The following is a 20,354-nucleotide window of genomic DNA, read 5'->3' as shown; positions in this document are numbered from 1 at the left end:
GTATATCCAGAAAGTTGATGAATTCTTTAATTCCAATAATTATTCAGTAAATCCTTATGGCTACTGATACAGTTATATCACATCATCCACAAGAATAACAGCTCTTATTTTTTCCTTCCTAATTATTGTAACATTTATTTTTCTTCTTTTATGGTACTGGCTAGCATAATTAGTACAATATTTTATAAAAGCATTGCTGGGCAAGATTACCTTGTTCTCATTCTCTAAGGGAAAGTTTACATTTCTTCAGTATATATGATGATAATTTTTGAAACTTTCTGTCAGATTAGGAAAATCCCCTATAGTTTTGTGCCCTAAATATTTTTTATCAAGAATCAATATTGAATTGTTAAAGGAGCTTTATCTATGATTGTTCAGGTGAACATATATTTTTCTCCTTATTCTTATGTTGACTGACTTAGTGCTAAACCAACTTCACCTTGCTATTATAATCCCAATTTGGGCACTGAAAAGTACTTTTTAAAAATATTTTGCTGGATTTTATATCTTTTTTTCATATTGAGATTGGCCTACAGTATATTTCTATCAGGTTTTGATTTCAGCCATATGCTAGCCTCACAAAATAAACTGGGAAATAAAATCTCTATCTTCTCTGGAAGAGTTTTTGTAAAACTGGATTTGTTTATTTTTTGAATGTGTAATATAATTTTCTGGTGACATCAGTTAGGCTGAGAACTTTCCAGTGGGAAGAGTATTAAATTTCTTTAATAGTTAAAGATCTAACAAAGTTTATATCTCTTCTTGAATTAGTTTTGATAGGCCATATTTTTCTAGAAATTTATTCATTTCATATAACTTTCTGAAATTATTGACATAAACCTTTTTATAATATACACTTAATAAACTTAAATTTTTAGCAGCATCTAAAGTGTGATGTCTCCCTTTTTATCTTAAATTTTTTTGTTTCTTCTCCCCTTTTTCTTTAATATCAGCAGAGGTTTAGCAATCTTATTACACACAGAAATTCTTTGCATTTTATATACATTTTCCATTTCATTAATTTTTGCTCTTTTATTATTTTCTCCCACTACATTGTTTGGATTTATTTTGTTCTTCTTTTATTTCTTCCTTTCTGGTATGTACATTTAAGGCTATGAAGTTCCCCCTAATCTCTGGTTTAGCTGTTATCATATACATCTTGTTACAAAATATTTTATTTCTATTCATATTCAACATATCTGTAACTTCCTATGATCCATTTATGGTATATTTAGAAGGGAATATATTTATAGCTTATTTTTAAGAGAATGTCTTACTTTCTAAACATTCAGAGATTTTTATTGTTCTAACTGTAATGTTAATTTACTGTATAATTACATCTCCTGAGAGGAAAATACACCTTCAGGTCTTTACTTGTTTCAAAGGAAAGGTTGGCATAAGATATCTGGCACAATATGTGAACAATAAAGTTTTAATTGGGCACCATTTTAAATGTATGTAAAATTATAAAGGGTTGGGACAAATAATCATATGCAGATTTTTACCTAAAATCCAAAAAAAAACCCTGTTCTGTGTACTCTTGAATTCCTATACCCACTCTATAACATAAAAACAAATCAAAATATGGAGAGAGATGAGATTTGAGGGGACATTGTCTTTACAGAGTATGGACATACTTGGAGAAAGTCCAGGTTCAATTCCACACAACTACAATAGGGTAAAGATCTCAATAAAGTGAGTCAGATGGATTTTGGGTTTCCCAGTGAGTATAACAAGCTGTGTTTACACTATACTATAGTCTATTAAGTGTAGCTAGCATTATGTCTAAACAAACAATGTGTACACCTTAATTAAAAAATACTTTATTACTAAAAATAATGTTAATTATCCTCTGAGATTTCAGTAAGTCATAATCACGAATCACAGATCAACAAAACACTGTAATAACAATGAAAAAGGTTGAAATATTGTGAGAATTACCAAAATGTGTTACAGAGATACAAAGTGAGGAAATGCTGTTGGAAAAATGGTGCTGATAGGGTTGCCATAAACCTTCAATTTGTAAAAAATTCAATATCTGTGAAGCACAAGAAAGTGAAGCACAATAAAATGAGGTGTGCCTTTCCTTCGTTTGAATCACATTCCCATTTCCTCCACCACCAAGGAGCAAGGCTTGTTGCCTCTGCAAGTCAAACCTACCTTAATTTGTGGTCCTTAGATGTGAAAAGCACAGTGTCCTTGGTCTGACTTACATGTGGGAAATCAAGAGACTGAATGGTTGCAGACCACCTGCTCTGGTGTAGGACCAGGAGAGTTATTACTATATTGAGAATAAGTCCACCCTGGCAGGGATTGTTAGACAAGGAAATACATGACTCTTCCCTGTGGATCAAATGAAGAAAGAATGAGAGAGTGGACTTGAGCTGTTCTGGGTTTTGCTCCCAAGGCTATGTAGAGTGCGAGGCACTTTAGCGCCCTGGAGCTCTCGGTTAAGATCAGATTCCAGTGCTCTAGGAAGAGTAACCAGTCAACTCCCAGAATAGGGTTCCATCCTCATGAGCCAAGGAGCTGCAGGGGAGATAGGACGGAAACACACCTTCAAGGGACCATGAAAATGCACCATCGCGCAGTTGGCTTTAACCATTGCCAGGCTCTGGCACACCTTATGCATGGTGTCATGTCTGGTAATATCTTCCATTCAACCTTCTCTTTCCTCCCTCACCCTTCTCCCAACATGGAGTGGTGAGGACTGGGTGGGAGATGAAACAGGGAAGCAAAACAGAACCTGTAAAGAAGCCACTTTATAAATTCCATCCCACACTGGCATGAGCTCCAAGAAAAAGTCAATTATTATTTTGGATTGTACACTAATTATAAGTTGATATACCCTGCACATTTATTTGTCCACAGAACTGTCCACTCTTTAAGAGTGAGCCAAAAACCATGGGCCTTCAATATTTTCATCAAGGGCAGGAAGTTTATGTTCACCAAATAAATTGTAAAGAGATAGCAGAAAACAAAAATATAGTACGATGTTAATCACATTTTGTTTGTGGTTTCTACCTTCTTTTAGTTTAATTTCTAATTTTATGTTTCCTTAAGACTATGAAACAAGAGTAGTAATCAGTGTTAAGTTAATCAGTTATAATAATAATTTAATAAGAGCATTCTTTATGAATAATGAGAAAAATTAGTGACTAAAATATGTCCTTCAAATTCTGGGATTGAGCTGGCAAATCTACTCAGTTGTAGGAAATTGCCTCAGAATCTTGTCCTTTCAAAATCCATTGAACCACGACAAATAGGGCGATAGCTTTGCAAATTGCCCACCTAATTCTAAGAAGAAATCCTACAGAGTCTATGAAATAGGTGAAGGGATTAACCCCAGTGTCCAAAGGGGTTGGCCAGAGAGGTAAATGAGAGACTCAATAGGGTGTAAGTGCACCTGTCTTCGCAGGAGAGAACATGCCCCCATTTAAAGGCGTACTCATTGTTCAGGTCCACCAGAACATTGCCACGAGGGAACATGAGCCCAGAGCTGCCAGAAGAGATGAAAATAAGACTGTCTCCTTCTTTCTTAGCTGCTGTTGTTTTGTGACATTTTCTTATTTTTAACTTTTTGCCTGTAGTCATAAAACACTGTGTGGCCAAAAGCACGCATCTGGCAGGTTACCTGTGAGATGGTACTAGTTTGTGAACTCTGGAAGAGAGGCTATTAATTCTTCATGTTACTTACCCAGTTTATTAAGTAATGACAGGAGAATGAACCAGCTGATGACTTTATCATTTCCTGATACTGCAAGTTTTCCTGCATGTCTAGCCCAGATTCATAACATCCCAGGTTCTCCATTTTGTTTCATGCTCGCAAGACATTTGTTACCACTGATCATTCAATCTTCCATTCTTTCTCAAAACACCTGTCTCCTGACTGTTCTCTGGAAATCAGAAATACTTGTGTTTGGATTATCAGATACATCCTGACCCCATTATCAAACACATCTCTAAATTCGATGGGAACACTGCAGGCTGTTTCCCTCATTAAACTATGATTCAAGGTGGCTAATCTTGTTGACCAGCCTATAGGGCAGAGATCCAAGGTCTTTGGGTGTTAATGAAAGCAGGAGGGAGATTAATAGCAGAATGGAAAGCAATCAGTAAGATCTCATAATAAGTAGAGAGTGAAAGGCATCTCCTGATGAAAAGGTAAAAAATAAAAGGCGGGAACTTTAGGCCTATGTGCCCACGGAGACTTCAGTGCTTCACCTACTATTTGTCTTGGCCAAACCTAGTTTCCTATTATACTGAAGTAGTACAAGCAAAAAAAAAGAAATAGATTACGCTGAATTAACACCAAATTCCCCTTCAAAGCACTAGACGTTAGTGTTTATTCAGACCCTTTCTCTCTCCTGAAAGGTAAATACTCTGGTTGTCTTGTAGGTATAGGACAGTGAAAAAAACTCAGATGACTCGTCAGGAAATTTGGGTCTAGTCCAGAATCTTTTGGAGTATGCTGATGTATTAGTACCTAAAAATTATCTGCAGTAATTTCTGGAAGTTTCCTGGGTTTTACTGAAAGTCTTCCTGGGATCACCAGCAGTAAGCCCTAGAAAAATACCTTTTTTAGCAGATACCTTAGGTGATTCTTATGAGCAATAAATATTGAGGGCTACAGGTCTGAGTCAAAGTGGATGTTCTTGGGTTTTCCTCCTCTGATAATGAGCACAAATAACACCAGCCTGTCCAATCCCGTGGACAGTGGCAAGGATAAAGTGAGGCCATTGATCAACAAAAGTGCTTTGAAAGATGTTCAGCCTCTGCAAATGGAATGGCTGGGGGAATGAAGGCCTAGCCAGAGATTTAATGATAAGAAGAAAGAACTCTACGGGGACTGGAACCTTAAGAGCGGATGAAAGAGCCTACGGAGTGCTCTTTCCAAATTATTTGAGCATTTATTACATCTCCCATCTCTCTAACAGGCAGGCTCCCTCCCATTCTTCTTGATGTTTCCCCTTTCCAATCCTTGCAGAGGCTCTTGCTCTTCCTCCCAGCCTCCGTCACTTTTTCAGACACTTTTAACCTCATCTATCCTCTCAGTCTTTTTCTGGATGTCAGTGAATTTCTCTCTCTCTCTCTCTCTCTCTCTCTCTCTGTTTCTCTCAGAGCCTTTTTTGCTATCCCTCCTGCCACCAATCTCTCCAAATTATATGCAAATAATACCACATGGAAAATGGAAAAAAATGTCTGTTTTTGGCGTGTACTCTGAGAAAAGTCTCTCCTGGCAGAGGACTGGCCTGTTACATATGAAGCAGATACTTTTCAACAGCCCTATTTGAAAATTCCCAAAGTAACTAAGCAGTAGGGAATAGACTTGAACACCATGCTCTAGAATAACCCTATTGAGGAATAACAGGAGGGAAGCAATACAGGATAACTTGAGGCAAAACATACAGAGATTATTTGTCACAGTAAGATCATGTAATTTTATCTGGAAGAAAATTTCAAGATTGTGTAGTCAAATGACACTCATTTTATAGTTGGGGAAATCAAAACCTTGAGAAGTTAAAAAATGTGCTTGGCTCAGTTAGTCAGCAAGCTTGTGGCTTCTGATAACTAAAGCCATGGACTCTTGTCACTGAGGACAGTACACTCTCCACTCTGCACAGTGCTGGCTGGTGACACTAGTCACAGCCCAGTGCGAAAAACATGTAAGAGCATTGTTCTATATTACCAAATATATATACATATTTGCTTTATGAAATGGAGCTGCAGTCCCAGTGTTGTATAAATAGCAGAAAATGCCTGCCTTTGGTTTATCTATGTGTAATTTGAACAATCAATATGTATAAACGAAAGGCAAGCATTTTCTGCTATTTATACAACACTAAGACTGCAGGTCAACTTCATAAAGCAAATCAAATAAGTTCAGCCAGCCAAGAGAGTATCCCAAAATGATACTCACAGCTTCTCCACTACACAGGCCAGGGATAAAAATAAATATTGTCCTCAAGTAACTGAAAACAATTCAAGGAATGCCTTGGGAATTTTCAACTCCACTGACTTCTGAAGAAATGTAGTTCATCAAATTAAAGCAAGAGCTAGTTAGCAAGCATCACTTAAATGTCCAAAGATAGGTCCTGGGAAAAATGAGAACCAATTAGACATTGTCCTTACTCTCAAGAGGTTCATATTCAGTTAGGTTGTAATGGGCCCTAATAACAGCTTTTTAAATCATTGACAACACTGTTATTTTTCTTTCTTCCACCTTGTAAATCTATAGAGTTTTAAACTTAACAATATAAAACTTGTACCCACCAAATGAGATTGTCAGAAAATGAAAAAGAAAGAAAGAAAGAAAGGAAGGAAGGAAGGAAGGAAGGAAGGAAGGAAGGAAGGAAGGAAGGAAGGAAGGAAGGAAGGAAGGAAGGAAGGAAGGAAGGAAGGAAGGAAGGAAGGAAGGAAGGAAGGAAGGAAGGAAGAAAGAAAGAAAGAAAGAAAGAAAGAAAGAAAGAAAGAAAGAAAGAAAGAAAGAAAGAAAGAAAGAAAGAAAGAAAGAAAGAAAAAAAGAAAGAAAGAAAGAAAGAAAGAAAGAAAAGTAATAAAAAGCTTATGAAGTGGCTTGGGGGAGTGGGCAAAACAGGTAAACTGGATAAAGAGGTACAAAATTCCAATTATAAAATTATTTTTTATTATCAGTACCAGGAATGAAAGTACAGCATAGGGAGTCAATAATATTGTAATATCTTCATATGATAACAGATAGTAACTATGTTTATCCTAGTGATCATCTAGTAATGTATGTAATTTGTTGAATCACTGTCATACACCTGAAACCAGTATATTATATATCAACTATACTTCAGTTTAAAAAAGCAGTTCTGTTAATAAAAAATAAAAGCTTATTGACTCACATGATTTAATGATTTTTATCCCAATAATGCAGTTACTATTATAATCTTTAAATTAGTTAATTTTGTGCATTTAGAAAGGAGAATCTCACTTTTTATAACTGCATTTTCAGGGAAAGAGATAACTGGAGGATGTTCCGTTGTTGGAGTTGTCACAACAGCCTTGAAGTGACAAATGCAGGGGTGGCCCTGTAGTCAAAAGAGGCAGTCCAAGAGTTCAGCATGTATGTCCTCATGCTTGCTGAGCACCCTAGGAGGACCATTTCACAGTTTATACTAAAAAATAATTTCTTCTCCCACTTCGACTTAAAATAAATTCAATGTGTGATACAAATGGTGTTCTGTGTGTGTATGCGCTTTTTAGAGGTAAAGCTTATTTCAACACATGGCTGTTTGAATGTGTAGCAGCCATGAAAAATAAGTAAAGATAGACTGAGGCTAAAAAAGTACTGGTGGGAGGGCAAAGGCCCAGCCAATAAGGAAGGATTCTCAAGTTTTTGAAATGTCTTCCTATTTATCCACTGAATCTACGAGTTAAATGTTTACATATTAGTAATATTTTAAGAGTGATTTATAACTTAGAGAGCATCTGAAATACTTTTTTTGGCTTTCATGTAGCATCTATACTATGTCAACAAATATCATTTTTTCTCATTTTTACATAAACTGAGGCTGAGAAATATTTAGTGTCTTGACCAATTTCAGCATCTAAGAATCTACACCCAAACTCGACCCTCACATTAAGAACAAGTTCCTTCCACTGATCCATTCACCTCTCAGATTGAGTAATGTTTAATACCTTGAGATAGGCAATAATATTTGAGGATGTTGAAAATTCTCAGAACAAAAAGTTAGAATCCTCATTAAGAAGAGAATAATTTTTAATTTAGTGATTAGTTTACCCAATGAGTGAAATAACTTACAAATCCACAAGGCATTCTAGAGAATACATCAGCCTGTGTTTACAAAATTGTGCCTGTATGTATTGTGATTAAAAATATAACTTGGCAATTATATTTCTAGTAGTCTATGTCAATCCTATTGTAAAATATCTTCCTGTGCTGGTTTTTCACTTTGAGAGTGTTAATTCATTTTGTGAGAATTTTAACAATAACTAACATTTAATTATTTAAATATTTGCTGATTCTGGATTGGAATCAACTTGGAAATAAAGTAGTTTTTTCTAAGGCAGGGGATATAATAAACTGTAGGACTCTGAGTTCCAAACTCTGCAAAAGTTATGAGTTACTACATGCAGGGAAGTATTCTAGGAACTTTAAGTATATTTGTGTGATCTTACCACTAACCTATGAGGTAGGGACTACACATCCCATTTTACAGCTGATTAAGTGAAGGTTCAGTGACTTTCTCAAGTTCACACAGAGCAAGTGGCAGAGGTGGAATGTGAACCCAGACAGCCTTGGCTCCCGAGCAATTATAAATTGAACACTAAGTGATTAGTTCACTAATAATTATTTCCTCTTAGCTTCTTTCCTTCTTTTTCAAGCCCCACGGTAGCTGCACTGACATTTGTACGAGAGCCAAGCATGTTTCTATTCAACCAACATAACAATGGGTAGGTAGGCTAATGTCTACAGCTCCTTTCAACTCATCCTCTAATAATTAATTGAATCCAGGGTATTAAGAGGATCATTATCCCTAAGCAGGAGTTTATTCATGACACCATGGTCTTAGTTTTCAATGTAGAGGTGCATAAGGCATTTCTGAATTACTCAAGTGTCAAGGTTCTATCCTACTCTTTTTGATCAGAAAAGCTCAACTTACATTTTCATTACACTGGAAGGTAGCAAGCTATAAGGGAAGGTTTTGAAGAACCACATTCTCTGGCTTGATTTTAAACCACATAACCCTGGTATAGATTTATAGTACCTCCAAGCCTCAGTTTCCTGATCAGTAAGATGGGAATGATAAAGCTGACCTTGAAATGTTATGTCAGAAGTAATGTGTGTCAAGTGCCAGCCACAACACACAGTAGATGTCAGTAGATGTGACAATACTTACTAGGGTTAACTTGGACCTGCCCAATTATGATCTCCATTCCCTGGTTTTTGACACAACTAATTTAGATTTAAGCCCTTATATGACTAATTAAACAGATCAAAAAACAGTTCACATTTCAGATGGACAGTACACCAAGAATAAAATCAATGACATTGACATTTTGGATAACTAAACCTCAAAATATAATTCATTACTGACTACATGAACAGGTAAATGATTGCTTTAGAACAGAACCTGCTTAGAATATTGTTTAACTTTTTCAACAAGTGAAGAGGAAGAAAGGTAGTGAATAATAACTGGAGCAGTAGAGACTGTAACTAATCTATACCAGAATATACCCTGTCATACAAGCCAAAATGTTCCCATCAAAAAAGAAAATAAATCCTGGGTTTCTCCAGAAAGCAGAGCCTGAAACGAGGGCTTGTGGACAGATAGTCTGTAAAGGAGAGTCATCTCAGGGAAGGAGCAGAGGACTAAAGCAACACCAGAGCAGATATGGGGAAGGAAAGCATTTATTCACTGGCTCTTTTGCCCTATTGGGCAAGAACTGTCTCAGAGGGCAAATGATCCTGCATGTCATGTTCAGATACACAACAGTGCTAGATGGGGTTCTGCTGTCAAATGTGATTTGGGGTCAGAATAAGAGCAGACAGGAAAGCAAAAGATACACATTCACATGACACAGGGTGCGGTCAGGTTACCCACATGCAAAACATGTTGCCATAGCAATGGCTGCACTAAATGGGGACAGAGAGGATGTAGGAAAGACTCAGAGTCTAATGCTTTTATTTAGAAACTAGTTATGATTATTTCCACTGATACATTTTTCTATGAGTCATAAAACCTCTATTCAAGTTTAGAAAAATATTTTTCTTATGGTTGCCCAAATTTTGGGAACCCTATAGTGGCCTAGCTAGATGTAATTGACATCACCAATGTTTCCCATGTTGATGCTCATCTTGTGTGCAACAGTACAAAAAGATTATGTTTGCTAACTAAAAGAGGTTCTTCTAACACCCAAAAGGCATCATTATTTTAACCTGATAGAGCTATAATGACCCACAGGAATATAGTAACAGGAAAGCAGACACTTACTAACAGGAATTGAATGTCACTTAAGAGTAAATTCCTGCTTTGACATTCAATGTTTAGAAATGTGCATCTCAAATTGTTGTCAAAGATGAAGAGGAAGTTGGAAAGGGATGACTAAGAAAAATAAATATATTACGTGGGTTAGATAACTATTCACGTGTTAAAATATTTACCTGAAATGTCATTTTATCTATGAAAAGTAAAGGATGGGCAATTACCCAGTAAAATAAAAGCTTTCTGAAACTCTCAAGTGTGCATCATTTTTTTCTTCAATTATCTAAGTATATACAATTAACATGAAAAAATTGTCAGAGAAGTTGCTAGGGACAACTGTTAGGAATCTGTTGAAAACAAGAATTCTGGAATGATTACTTCTCCTTTTACACAGAGACCATTTAAAAAAAATGAGTACTGAAGAAAGACAGCTAAACAAATGGAGACTGAATACTTTTCCTATTGGATTTGCTTTCCTATTCATTCCTGTACTCTTCCTATAACAAATCACCCATTTCAGGGAAGTCTATTGATAGTGATTAAGTTAAACAGAAGGAAAAAGTAAAATAATTTGTTCTGAAGCAACTCACATGATATTCATATGAATTAATGATGTGTGTTATTTATTTAACTTTTTCCAACTTCTCTTTTTGTGACTTTTTTTTAAAAAAGCTGTTTTGTATTTTTGAGAAATTGGTTGAGAATGAGGTTTCTCCTTGAGTATTTCTAACTATAAGAAGGTATTACATAAAGTACTTGATACCCAAAAAAGAGTTGAGTCCATTCTATTTAGCTGTTCCTCCACACAATGATGATAGTCACAGCAGTTTTTCCTTCCACATTTGTAGAAAATTGCTGTGATTTGGTACTAGGTTGTCCATCTATCCCTATCATCTTCTCTGTTGCTGGAGTTTGGGTATTGTCTTACATTTAATAAGAAGCCCTTTCTTCATATTTGGTGCCCTTATCCACAGCCACAAATCAAAGTAGTCCACTTGTCTCTATATTATATTTTGTGATTCATACCAGACCATAACTTTTTCACAAGGACAAGGTAGTAAACTGATAAGTGATTGTCATAGGAAGAAATGAAAAATGGAAAAAATAAGAAAGCAACTGGGTTATTCATTTATGCATTAATTTAGCTAATTATGTCATATGTTTTGACCTGTTATTGGACAAACAAATTGTGATACATATGGCCTTTACTTTCAAGGTGTTTATGATCTGATAGAGGAGATAAGATATGCACGTAAGTAACTATGATAGAACTGGAAAATAAGTGTCATAAGAAAGTTAGACATATGGGCATCCAGAAAAGAAAGAAATTGCCTCTCTATGTTATGTTTTTTTTTTAAGTATAGCTGATACACAATATTATATCGCTTTCAAGTATACAGCACAGTGGTTCAACAGTTAAGCACATTATTAAACCCTCACCCCAACTAGTGCAGTTACTATCTGTCAACAGAGAGAGATGTTAAAGAATCATTGGCTATATTCTCCATGCTCTACTACTATCCCCAGGACCAACTTGTATTCTGATGAGAATTTTGTGCCCTTTATCTGCCTACTCCTCTCCACTCACCCACCCTAACCTCTCCTCCATGGTACCTACCAGTCACTTCTCAGTGTCTATGAGTCTATTGTTATTTTGTTGCTTTGTTTTGTTTTAAGATTCTACAAATAAATGAAATCATATGGTATTTGTCTTTTTCTGCCTGGCTTATTTCACTTAGCATATTATTCTCTAGGTCCATCCATATTGTCACAAATGGCAAGAGGTCTTTCCTTTTTTATGGCTGAATAATATTCCACCATGTATATGTACCACATCTTCTTTTTCCATCATGAATACTTTGGTAGCTTCTATATCTTGACTATTGTAAATAATGTCCCAATAAACAGGAGAGCATATATTTTTCAAATCAAAGATTTTTTTTTACTTTGCGTAAATTCCTAGAAGTGGAATTACTGGGTAGAATGGTATTTCTACTTTTTAATTTTTCCATAGTGTTTTCCATAGGGGCTATACCAATTTTTATTCTCACCAACAGTATAGGAGGGTTTCCTTTTCTCCATATCCTCCCCAATATTTGTTATTTCTTGTCTTTTGGATAGTGGCCATTCTATCTGTTGTGAAATGATACCTCACTGTGGTTTTGATTTTCATTTCCATAATGATTAGTGATTTGGAGCACCTTTTAATTTGCCTGTTGACCATTTGCATATCTTATTTGGAAAAATGTTTATTCAGGTCCTCTGCCCATTTTCTAATTGGGTTCTATGTTTTTTTTAGTGTTGAGTCATATGAGTTCTTTATGTATTTTGGATGTTAGCCCCTGTAAGATACATCATTTGCAAATATATTCACCCATACCTTGGGTTGCCTTTTTGTGTTGTTGATGGCTTTCTTTATTGTACAAAAGCTTTTTAATTTTATCTAGTCCCACTTGTTTATTTTTGTTTTTGTTTCCCTTCCCTGAGAGATATATTCAGAAAAAAATCACTCATACTTATGTTCAAGAGATTTTTGCCTATATTTTCTTCTAGGAGATTTATGGTTTCATGTCTTATATTTAGGTTTTTAATACATTTTGGGTTTACTTTTTTGTATGGTGTTAGACAGTAATCTGAATTTTGGATACTGAATTCTGTCAAATGCCTTTTGAGCATCTATGGAGATGATCATACTGTTCTTATCCTTCATTTTTGTTAATGTGGTGTACCACATTTATTGATTTATGAATGTTGGATCATCCTTGTATCCTTGGAATATATCCATAGAATGAGTTTGGAAATATTCCCTCCTTTTCTACTCTTTTTGAATACTCTAAGAAGGATGGGTATTAGTTCTTCTTTAAATGTTTGGTAGAATTGACCTGTGAAGCCATCTGGTTCTGCAATTTTGTTTGTTAGGAGTTTTGGGATTACCAATTCAATTTTGCTATTGGTGTCTATTCAGATTTTTCTCTTTCTTCCTAGGTGAGTCTTGGAAGACTGTATGTTTCTAGGAGTTTGTCCATTTCTTCTAGGTTGTATAACTTACTGGCATATCATGGCATAGAGTTCTTTTATATTCTTTGAATTTGTATAGGGTCATTTGTAATTTCTCATTTTTTGTTTCTGATTTTATTTGTGTCCTTTCCTTTTTTTCCTTGGTAAGTCTGGTTAGTGCTTTTTCTATTTTTTTTATCCTCTTGAAAAACCAGCTCTTGGTTTCATTGATATTTTTCTATTGTTTTCATCTTCTTTATTTCTGCTTGTACATCCCTCTTAGAAGCACTTTTGCTGAATCCCACATATTTGGAACCATTGTGTTTCTGTTTTCATTTGGCTCCATGTTTTTATTTCCTCTTTGATTTGTTCATTGATCAATTGATTATTTAGAAACATGTTTAGCCTCCATGTGTCTGTGGGTTTTGTTTTCTTCATGTAATTAATTTCTAATTTCATACCATTTTGGTCTGAAAAGATGCTTGATGCTATTTCAATGTATTTGAATTTGTTAAGACTTTTTTTTGTGCCCTAATATGTAATCTATTCTGGAGAAATTTCCATGTGCACTTGAGAAGAATGTGTATTTTCCTGCTTTTGGGTGGAATGTTCTGTATTTATCTGTTAAGTCCATCTGAAATAATGTGTCACTTAATACCACTGTTTCCTTATTTTCTGTCTTGATGATCTATCCATTGATGTAAATGGAGTGTTAAAAATCTCCTGATATTATTGTGTTTCTGTCTGTTTCTTTCTTTAGGTCTATTAGTGTTCGATTTATTTATTTAGGTGCTCCTATGTTGGGTGCATATATATTTACAATTGTTATATACTCTTGTTGGACTTATCCCTTTATCATTATATAATGTTCTTTTTTATCTCTGTTTACTTTCTTTGTTTTGAAGTCTATTTTGTCTGATATAAATATTGCTACTCCTGCTTTGTTCTACTTTTTATTTATGTGAAATATCTTTTTCTATCCCTTCACTTTCAGTTTATGTGTGTCTTTAGGTCTGAAACGAGTCTCTTATAGGCAGCATATAGACGGGTATTGTTTTTTCATCCATTCTACCACCCTATGTCTTTTGATTGGTGCATCCAGTCCATTTACACTTAAGGTGATTATTGATAGGTATACACTTATTGCCATTTTATTAACTGTTTTATCATTGTTTCTGTAGTTCCTCTCTTATACTTTTGTGATTTGGTGGCTTTCCTTAGTGTGATGCTTGGATTCATTTCTTTTTATTTTTTGTGCATCTATTATAGGCTTTAGTTTTGTGGTTACCATAAGGTTCAAAGATAGTTTTCTAAATATAACAGTCTATACTGAGTTGATGGTCACTTGATTTCAAACACAGTCTAAAAGTACTACTTTTTATTCTCTTCCTCCTCCACACTTATGTTTACGACATAATTTACATGTTTTCTGTATCCCTTGACTAATTTTGCATATAGTTGATATTACTACTTTTGTTATTTGAACTTCCTACTTCCTTTGTAATTGGCCTACTACCTTTATTGTGGGCCTATATTCACTTATGAAAAATATTTAGACTTAAGAACATTTCCTTTTAAAGAAGTTTTTTAACATACCCTCTAAGACTGGTTTAGTAGTGATCAATTCTTTTAATCTTTGTTTATGTGGGAACCTTTAATCTCTCCTTAAATTCTGAATGATAACCTTGTTGAGTAAAGAATTCTTGGTTAGGTTTTTTCCCCTTTCAATACTATGGGTATTTCATGCCACTCCCTTCTGACCTGTAAAGTTTTTGCTAAGAAATCTGGTGACAGCCTTACGGGGTTTACCTTATAGGTAACTGCCTTTCTTTTGCTGTTTTTAAGATCCTCCCATTATCTTTAATCTTTGCCATTTTAATTATTATCTGTCTTGGTGTTTTCTTCCTGGGGTTCATCTTGTTAAGGCCTTTTTGTGCTTTCAGGATCTGAACTTCTATTTCTTTCCCAAAACTGGGGAAGTTTTTAGCTATTATTTATTCAAATAGACTTTCTACCCCATTGTCTCTCTCTTCTTCACTGGGAGTTCTATTATACAAATGATGCTTCATTTGGAGTTGTTACATAGCTCTCTTAGTAGCCTTTCATTTTTAGAATTTTTTTTTCTCTCTGTTCCTAAGCTTGGTTACTCTGCAGTTCTTTATCTTCCATCATGCTGATTCATTCCTCTGCTTTCTGTATTCTGCTACTCATTACCTCTATTATATTTTTTTTTATTTCAGTTATTTTATTATTCAACTATGATTGACTCTTTTGTACATTTTCTATCTCTTCATTGAAACTCTCTTTGAGCTCCAGAAGCTCAAGACCCAAATCCTCTGATCACCAAAGCCTGGTTCTCTGTTGTAGCTGAGCTGCAGTTGCTGTTGTTGGGATGTGGGGAGGGCCTAACTTTCTACATGTCTGCCAGCAGTGGCTGATCCCCACAGCTGGCCTCTGCATGTCCTTTCTGTGATGTGAGGTACTTCTGCTAGGATTCATTGTGGGTGGGGCAAGTCAGCAATGTTGGACTGCTACTGGGTACACCATTTCAGGTGGGACAGGTGCACAGGAGGGCATTGGGGCTGTGTAGGTGGAGAGTTTCAGAGCTGGTTGTCATAAACATCTGACCAGTTCCATTGGGGGAGGGCTGGGAATGTGTCATTTGCTTTTCCATTCTTTTCCAGAGAGAGTTCTTTCCAACCCCTACCACTTTGGCCCACTTATTGCTGATGACAAATCTTTAAACCTGCCACTTTGGTGTTGGGTCTTAGCTGAGCCAACAAAGTGTGCTGGTTCCTCCGGACAGCAGGAGTCTCAGCTTCCCACAGTGTTCCAGCTCTTCCTGGTGTCCATCTCCATTAATCGTCAAAGCCCAGTGCAATGTGGGCTCCTATTCCCAGAGCAACTCTCCAGAGCTAGGTGTGCTGGATTCCTTAACATTTATCCCCTCCCTGTTCCTTTCCTTTCCCTCCTATTTGGGGGCTGGGATAGGGGAAGGCTTGGATCCCCATTGATTGTGGCTCTTTCCCGTTACCCTTTTCAATGTGGTTTTCTCTTCTTTTCCAGGTGCAGGTGGTCTGTTCTGCAGTCTTCAGGTCCTTTTCAAGGTGAGCTGTATTTGCTATAGTTGCCTACTTGGTGTGTATGCAGGAGGAGGTTCTGCCTGCCCTTCTATTCTGCCATCTTCCTTCCCATTGAGGGTGCTTCTCTATGTTGTTAATCTTAATATAGGCAGGACTAAGAATTCCTAGGATTCAAGAATAAAGAACATTTATCCCCTCACCAGCCAGGGGAATTTTCAATTTACCATTGGAAGATTTTAATTCACTATTAGTGTTTCTATTTGAGTATCTTATTAGAATTTCAGACTTACCATATCCAAAACAAACTATATCATTTTCTTCCTTACCTGTCTTTCCCTACTCATGTTCCCAAGTTATTTCCCTACTTCAGGTATTTAAATAACCCTCTCTGTACATCTTAGTCACTTTATCCCTCATTGTTTGTCAATAATATGTCAAATCACAAGCTTTCTTTCTTAAAGCAATTCCTCAGACCCTTCTTTCCATTTTTTTGACATACTTTCTGATTTGCAATAACATTTGACCTATTTTCTTCAACTTTTATCTCCCCAGTCTGTGATAGTTTGATCTATATACTGTTGATGGATTGATCTTCCTAATTTATGACCCTGGTCATGTAATTCCTATATTCAAACACATTTAGAGGCTCTGAACTAATTAAGTATTTGAGTCAATATTTCTTATCTTGGTTTTCAACATATCCTAAGACTACATTTCCAACCTCATTTCCCAAAACTTATCTATGTCCAACCTGTGACTAACCTCCTTACATTTTTAGACAAGGAATATATTTAATGTTCTTACTCAAGAAATTCCAGCAACATGTAACCTACTGTTTTTCAAGTTTCTAAGTTCATCGTAATTTCCACTTTTATATGAAGTGCTTTATGATGTCCCTACACCCAAAACTAAACTTATGAATTCACCATATTATTATTTATTTCCCACTTAAGGCCTACAATACAATCAAACTTATAATTACTTGGTTCAGCCTCCTCTCTCCTCCACTTCTAGGGCAAGAGCTTAGTCTTACTGATCTCTATAAACCTACAGCTTTTAGCATAGTGACTGTCTTATAGTGTGTTCAGTCCATTTTTTTCCCATGAAATTGAATGTTTAATCACTAACAAGTGGATTTCTCCAAGCAACTAAATTCTTCAGATACCAACTAAGTTATGCTTGTTTCTGCTTGTAAATACCTAAAACATTTTAATCTTTCCCAAATTAATGTAAAGTTCAAAAAGCTAATGACATTCGATGAATAAATTGTTTCTAGGGCCTCCTTTTTTTTGGAATCCCTCTTCATTTACCTTCTCTCAGTCTTGATAGTTAAAAAGCTCACCCATCTAGATTTAAAAGCTAAAGGGACTTAAAAGCCACTGTAGGGGTCTGTCAGTTTTAAACACAATTTACAAAATCCTAGGGAAAGAATGGCAGTTCCTTTTCAGGAAACTCCCATATATATTGAACTGAACAGCTTTCCAAATTGGAGATTGTAAAATATAATACCACCAACCAAGTATAGAAAGTCACTCACTGCCATGTAGAAAGATTCCCTTGATTTTCACAAACAGCACAAAAGATTATATTGTATTTCTTTAAATCTGAGAATGACAAAAACGTCAGAAAGAAAAGGAAAAGTAGTCAATTTTTCTAAAAGATCATTATTTAGGAATAAATTACTACACAAAAAAGCGCAGATCTTCTTGACAACTTGTGATTTAAGACAGATGAAATGTCCTCGCCCCCAATAATCAACTCTGCTGATGAAATATGTTAAGCATTCTAAGTTTGGGGAACACATAAACCTTTGAAATCACGTGTTTCCGGTACAGAGGGTTAGGGAAAGAACTTAATAAATCAGCTTAGGAAATGCTTCATTTCCCTGCACTGTATCTGGGAAGGAAAATATAAAATGGGCAGAGCCAGGTGCAACAAAATCATACACCTGCATGGAAAAAATCACTTCCAGTTCTTTCTAGGCACCCCCCAGATGGTCCATTTATGCTCCTGAGCTAAAGTGTCCTTTTCTAGGATCAATAGGGTAGTTTTTACAGAAATTTGCTGTAAGTTAACAGATAGGCTGTTGGCAGAGGTTGATGGAGATAGTCATTATGTAACTGTTCTCTCTGCTCAAATGAGAAATTATATTATATGGCTTAATAGTTCATTAGAAAAAGGACACTGTTGACAGAGAGGTTAGGTAACAGTGAGCTAAAGGAGCTTAGTATTTTTTTCAAATGGACATAATTGAAAACTCTGCCAGGTCATCTCTGAGTTGTCCTTCACCTCTCCATCTTTCTTCCAGCCAGGTTTTGCAGGCTACTTCTATTGATCCTATTCCATTTTGCTTTCAGGAGAACACATAAACCATTCAGAGTTTAATGATGCCTAGGAAATAGTACCCTCACTGATGCTTGTGGACCCACAAGTCAGACTCTAAAAATTTATATTGACCTGACGTGTGTTTGTCGGCAGTGATTTTCATGGCATCAAGAGTCCCATCAATCTTTCCCGAGCATATTGAACAGTCACTTACAAGCTAGTGCACTGATTTTTGTGGCACCTCTTTATTTAAAAAAAATCAGTTTCTTAGTAACTCTTGTAAGTTAATTTTTCTGGCCTTAGTAACCATTGCAATTTGCTCTGGAAAACTCCAAGATGCATGGTAAGTAATCATATGTTGTTTTAAAGTGTTTGGAAATTTGTTTAAATTTATATACATATTTTGAGAAATTAATGATATTGTTCAAGAAGGAGTGAGCTTTTTCCTACATTATCATGGCAAATTGTAGTGATATCAAACTTTTGTAGGCAGCAAACTTTTGAAAAAAGTATATGCAAAATAAAATTAGAACTGAATTTTTTTTTAGGGATCCCAAGTCAGAATTAATGTTTCCTAACCATGTTCTTTTAAGCTAGTTTGTACTTTGGTTTTCACACTTATTAAATCTGCCTTGTATTAGAGTTATATGTTTATTTCTCCCAATAGTACATTTACCACGGTGGGGAAGGACAATGTCTCAGTTACTTTTGTGTTTCTTGCACTGCTGAGTACATGGTAGAAGCCTAATAAATATTGATTGAATGTAATTGTTTATGGTGAATCCCTCAGGAAGGGTTAAAGATCAAACAGTCATTTTTTGCAACTGGTCATTAATATAGTCAGGGCTTAGGTAAGTACATATATATTCTTAATCTGAATTTCTGAAACTGCAGTTGGCAGGGTTTTTATGTCTAGAAGTTCCCCAACATGTTATACAAAATATAGTGTGTGTATGTGTAGACATGTGCTTATTTCTGTAGCAAAAATCTATAAACTTTAATCTAGTGTCTCTCCTCTTTACCCACCCTAGCCCTCAAGATATGAAGATTCACTTCCCTAGGCAGCTTTATTCAACCTCTCAATTTATCAGAGCAGAAAGATGGGACAAATACAGGGCAACATCTACAACACAGTATTTTTATTATAGCCTTTCACCCTACATGACAATCTTGTTATTTCTAGACATATAGCTGAAAAGAGCACGTATTTTGAGAAATAGTACAATTTAAGCAGCATTTTATTCCCAGATTTTTACTCTCAACAAAGGCATTGTATATTCCCAGTACTCTGATGATTCAAGGCCGCTCTGCCAGAAGACATTTCCCATCAGTGAATGCAAATATCCTCTCATGGAGCCTTCTCCGTGCACTCCCAGTCTACTCCACACACTCAACTCAGCAAATTAATTTGCTGGATCTTAGTTACAGGGGAAGCTTTCTGAAGATAAACTGATGTTAAGAGCCCTCTACTAGATATTTCTGATCCACACCACCAGAGGAATAAGAGAAAATGGTACCTGTGTTGTCACTGCTATAAAGACAGGACAGAAGACAAAGGATGGTTACTTGAAGCAATTTCATGGTGGCTGTGGGTCGCCTCAGTGGCTGCTTTCTCCAGAGTCAGGCAGGGATAGCTCCCTCCCAGCCTGACAGGGCCTTATTAGCAAATGAAAAAGGTGTGCTGACCGTGAACAGCCACTGCCCATTCCTACTTATTTCGGGGGCTCTGATAAAGAACAGGAGGAAATGCACACACTCCCTTTGGGAGTTCAGCAGAGAGGAGATTTATTGTTTCAGTCCCTTACAGGAACTTTTTTTTTTCTCTCTTCCTTTGGCAGCCACTTATGTTTTTGTTACTACATTATTTTGTTCCTCTTCAACAAAAAGGTCGGGGCGGGATTTGAACAGAAACAGATTTTTCTTGAGAAGGATCATACAGTTTTCTAACTTTTGTTTTGAAAGTGCATTTTGGAGT

At 35.9% G+C, this 20,354-nt stretch overlaps 1 protein-coding gene across 5 annotated transcripts in view; it reads right to left on the bottom strand.

Annotated features, from left to right (window-relative positions):
* EMCN (endomucin) overlaps positions 1 to 20,125 on the bottom strand; it is a 118,459-nt gene extending 98,334 nt beyond the window's left edge. For 2 of the 5 annotated variants that reach the window (XR_012131643.1, XM_073237247.1), the window contains exon 1: positions 19,897 to 20,122. Coding sequence is in view for 3 of the 5 variants with exons in the window: in XM_073237247.1 (XP_073093348.1) it covers positions 19,897 to 19,960 (64 nt within the window). In the remaining 2 variants the exon portion in view is untranslated. Of the gene's footprint in view, positions 1 to 17,591; positions 17,659 to 19,896 lie in introns of all 5 variants that reach the window. The other 3 variants (XM_073237248.1, XM_073237249.1, XM_073237246.1) reach the window with 3 other exon arrangements.
* Between the last annotated feature and the right edge of the window lie 229 nt (positions 20,126 to 20,354).

The sequence above is a fragment of the Manis javanica genome, chromosome 5 (genome assembly GCF_040802235.1).
Source record: "Manis javanica isolate MJ-LG chromosome 5, MJ_LKY, whole genome shotgun sequence".
Classification (NCBI taxonomy): domain Eukaryota; kingdom Metazoa; phylum Chordata; class Mammalia; order Pholidota; family Manidae; genus Manis; species Manis javanica.
The sequence above is the reverse complement of the archived record's forward strand: the minus strand, read 5'-3'. Positions and strand labels throughout refer to the sequence as shown.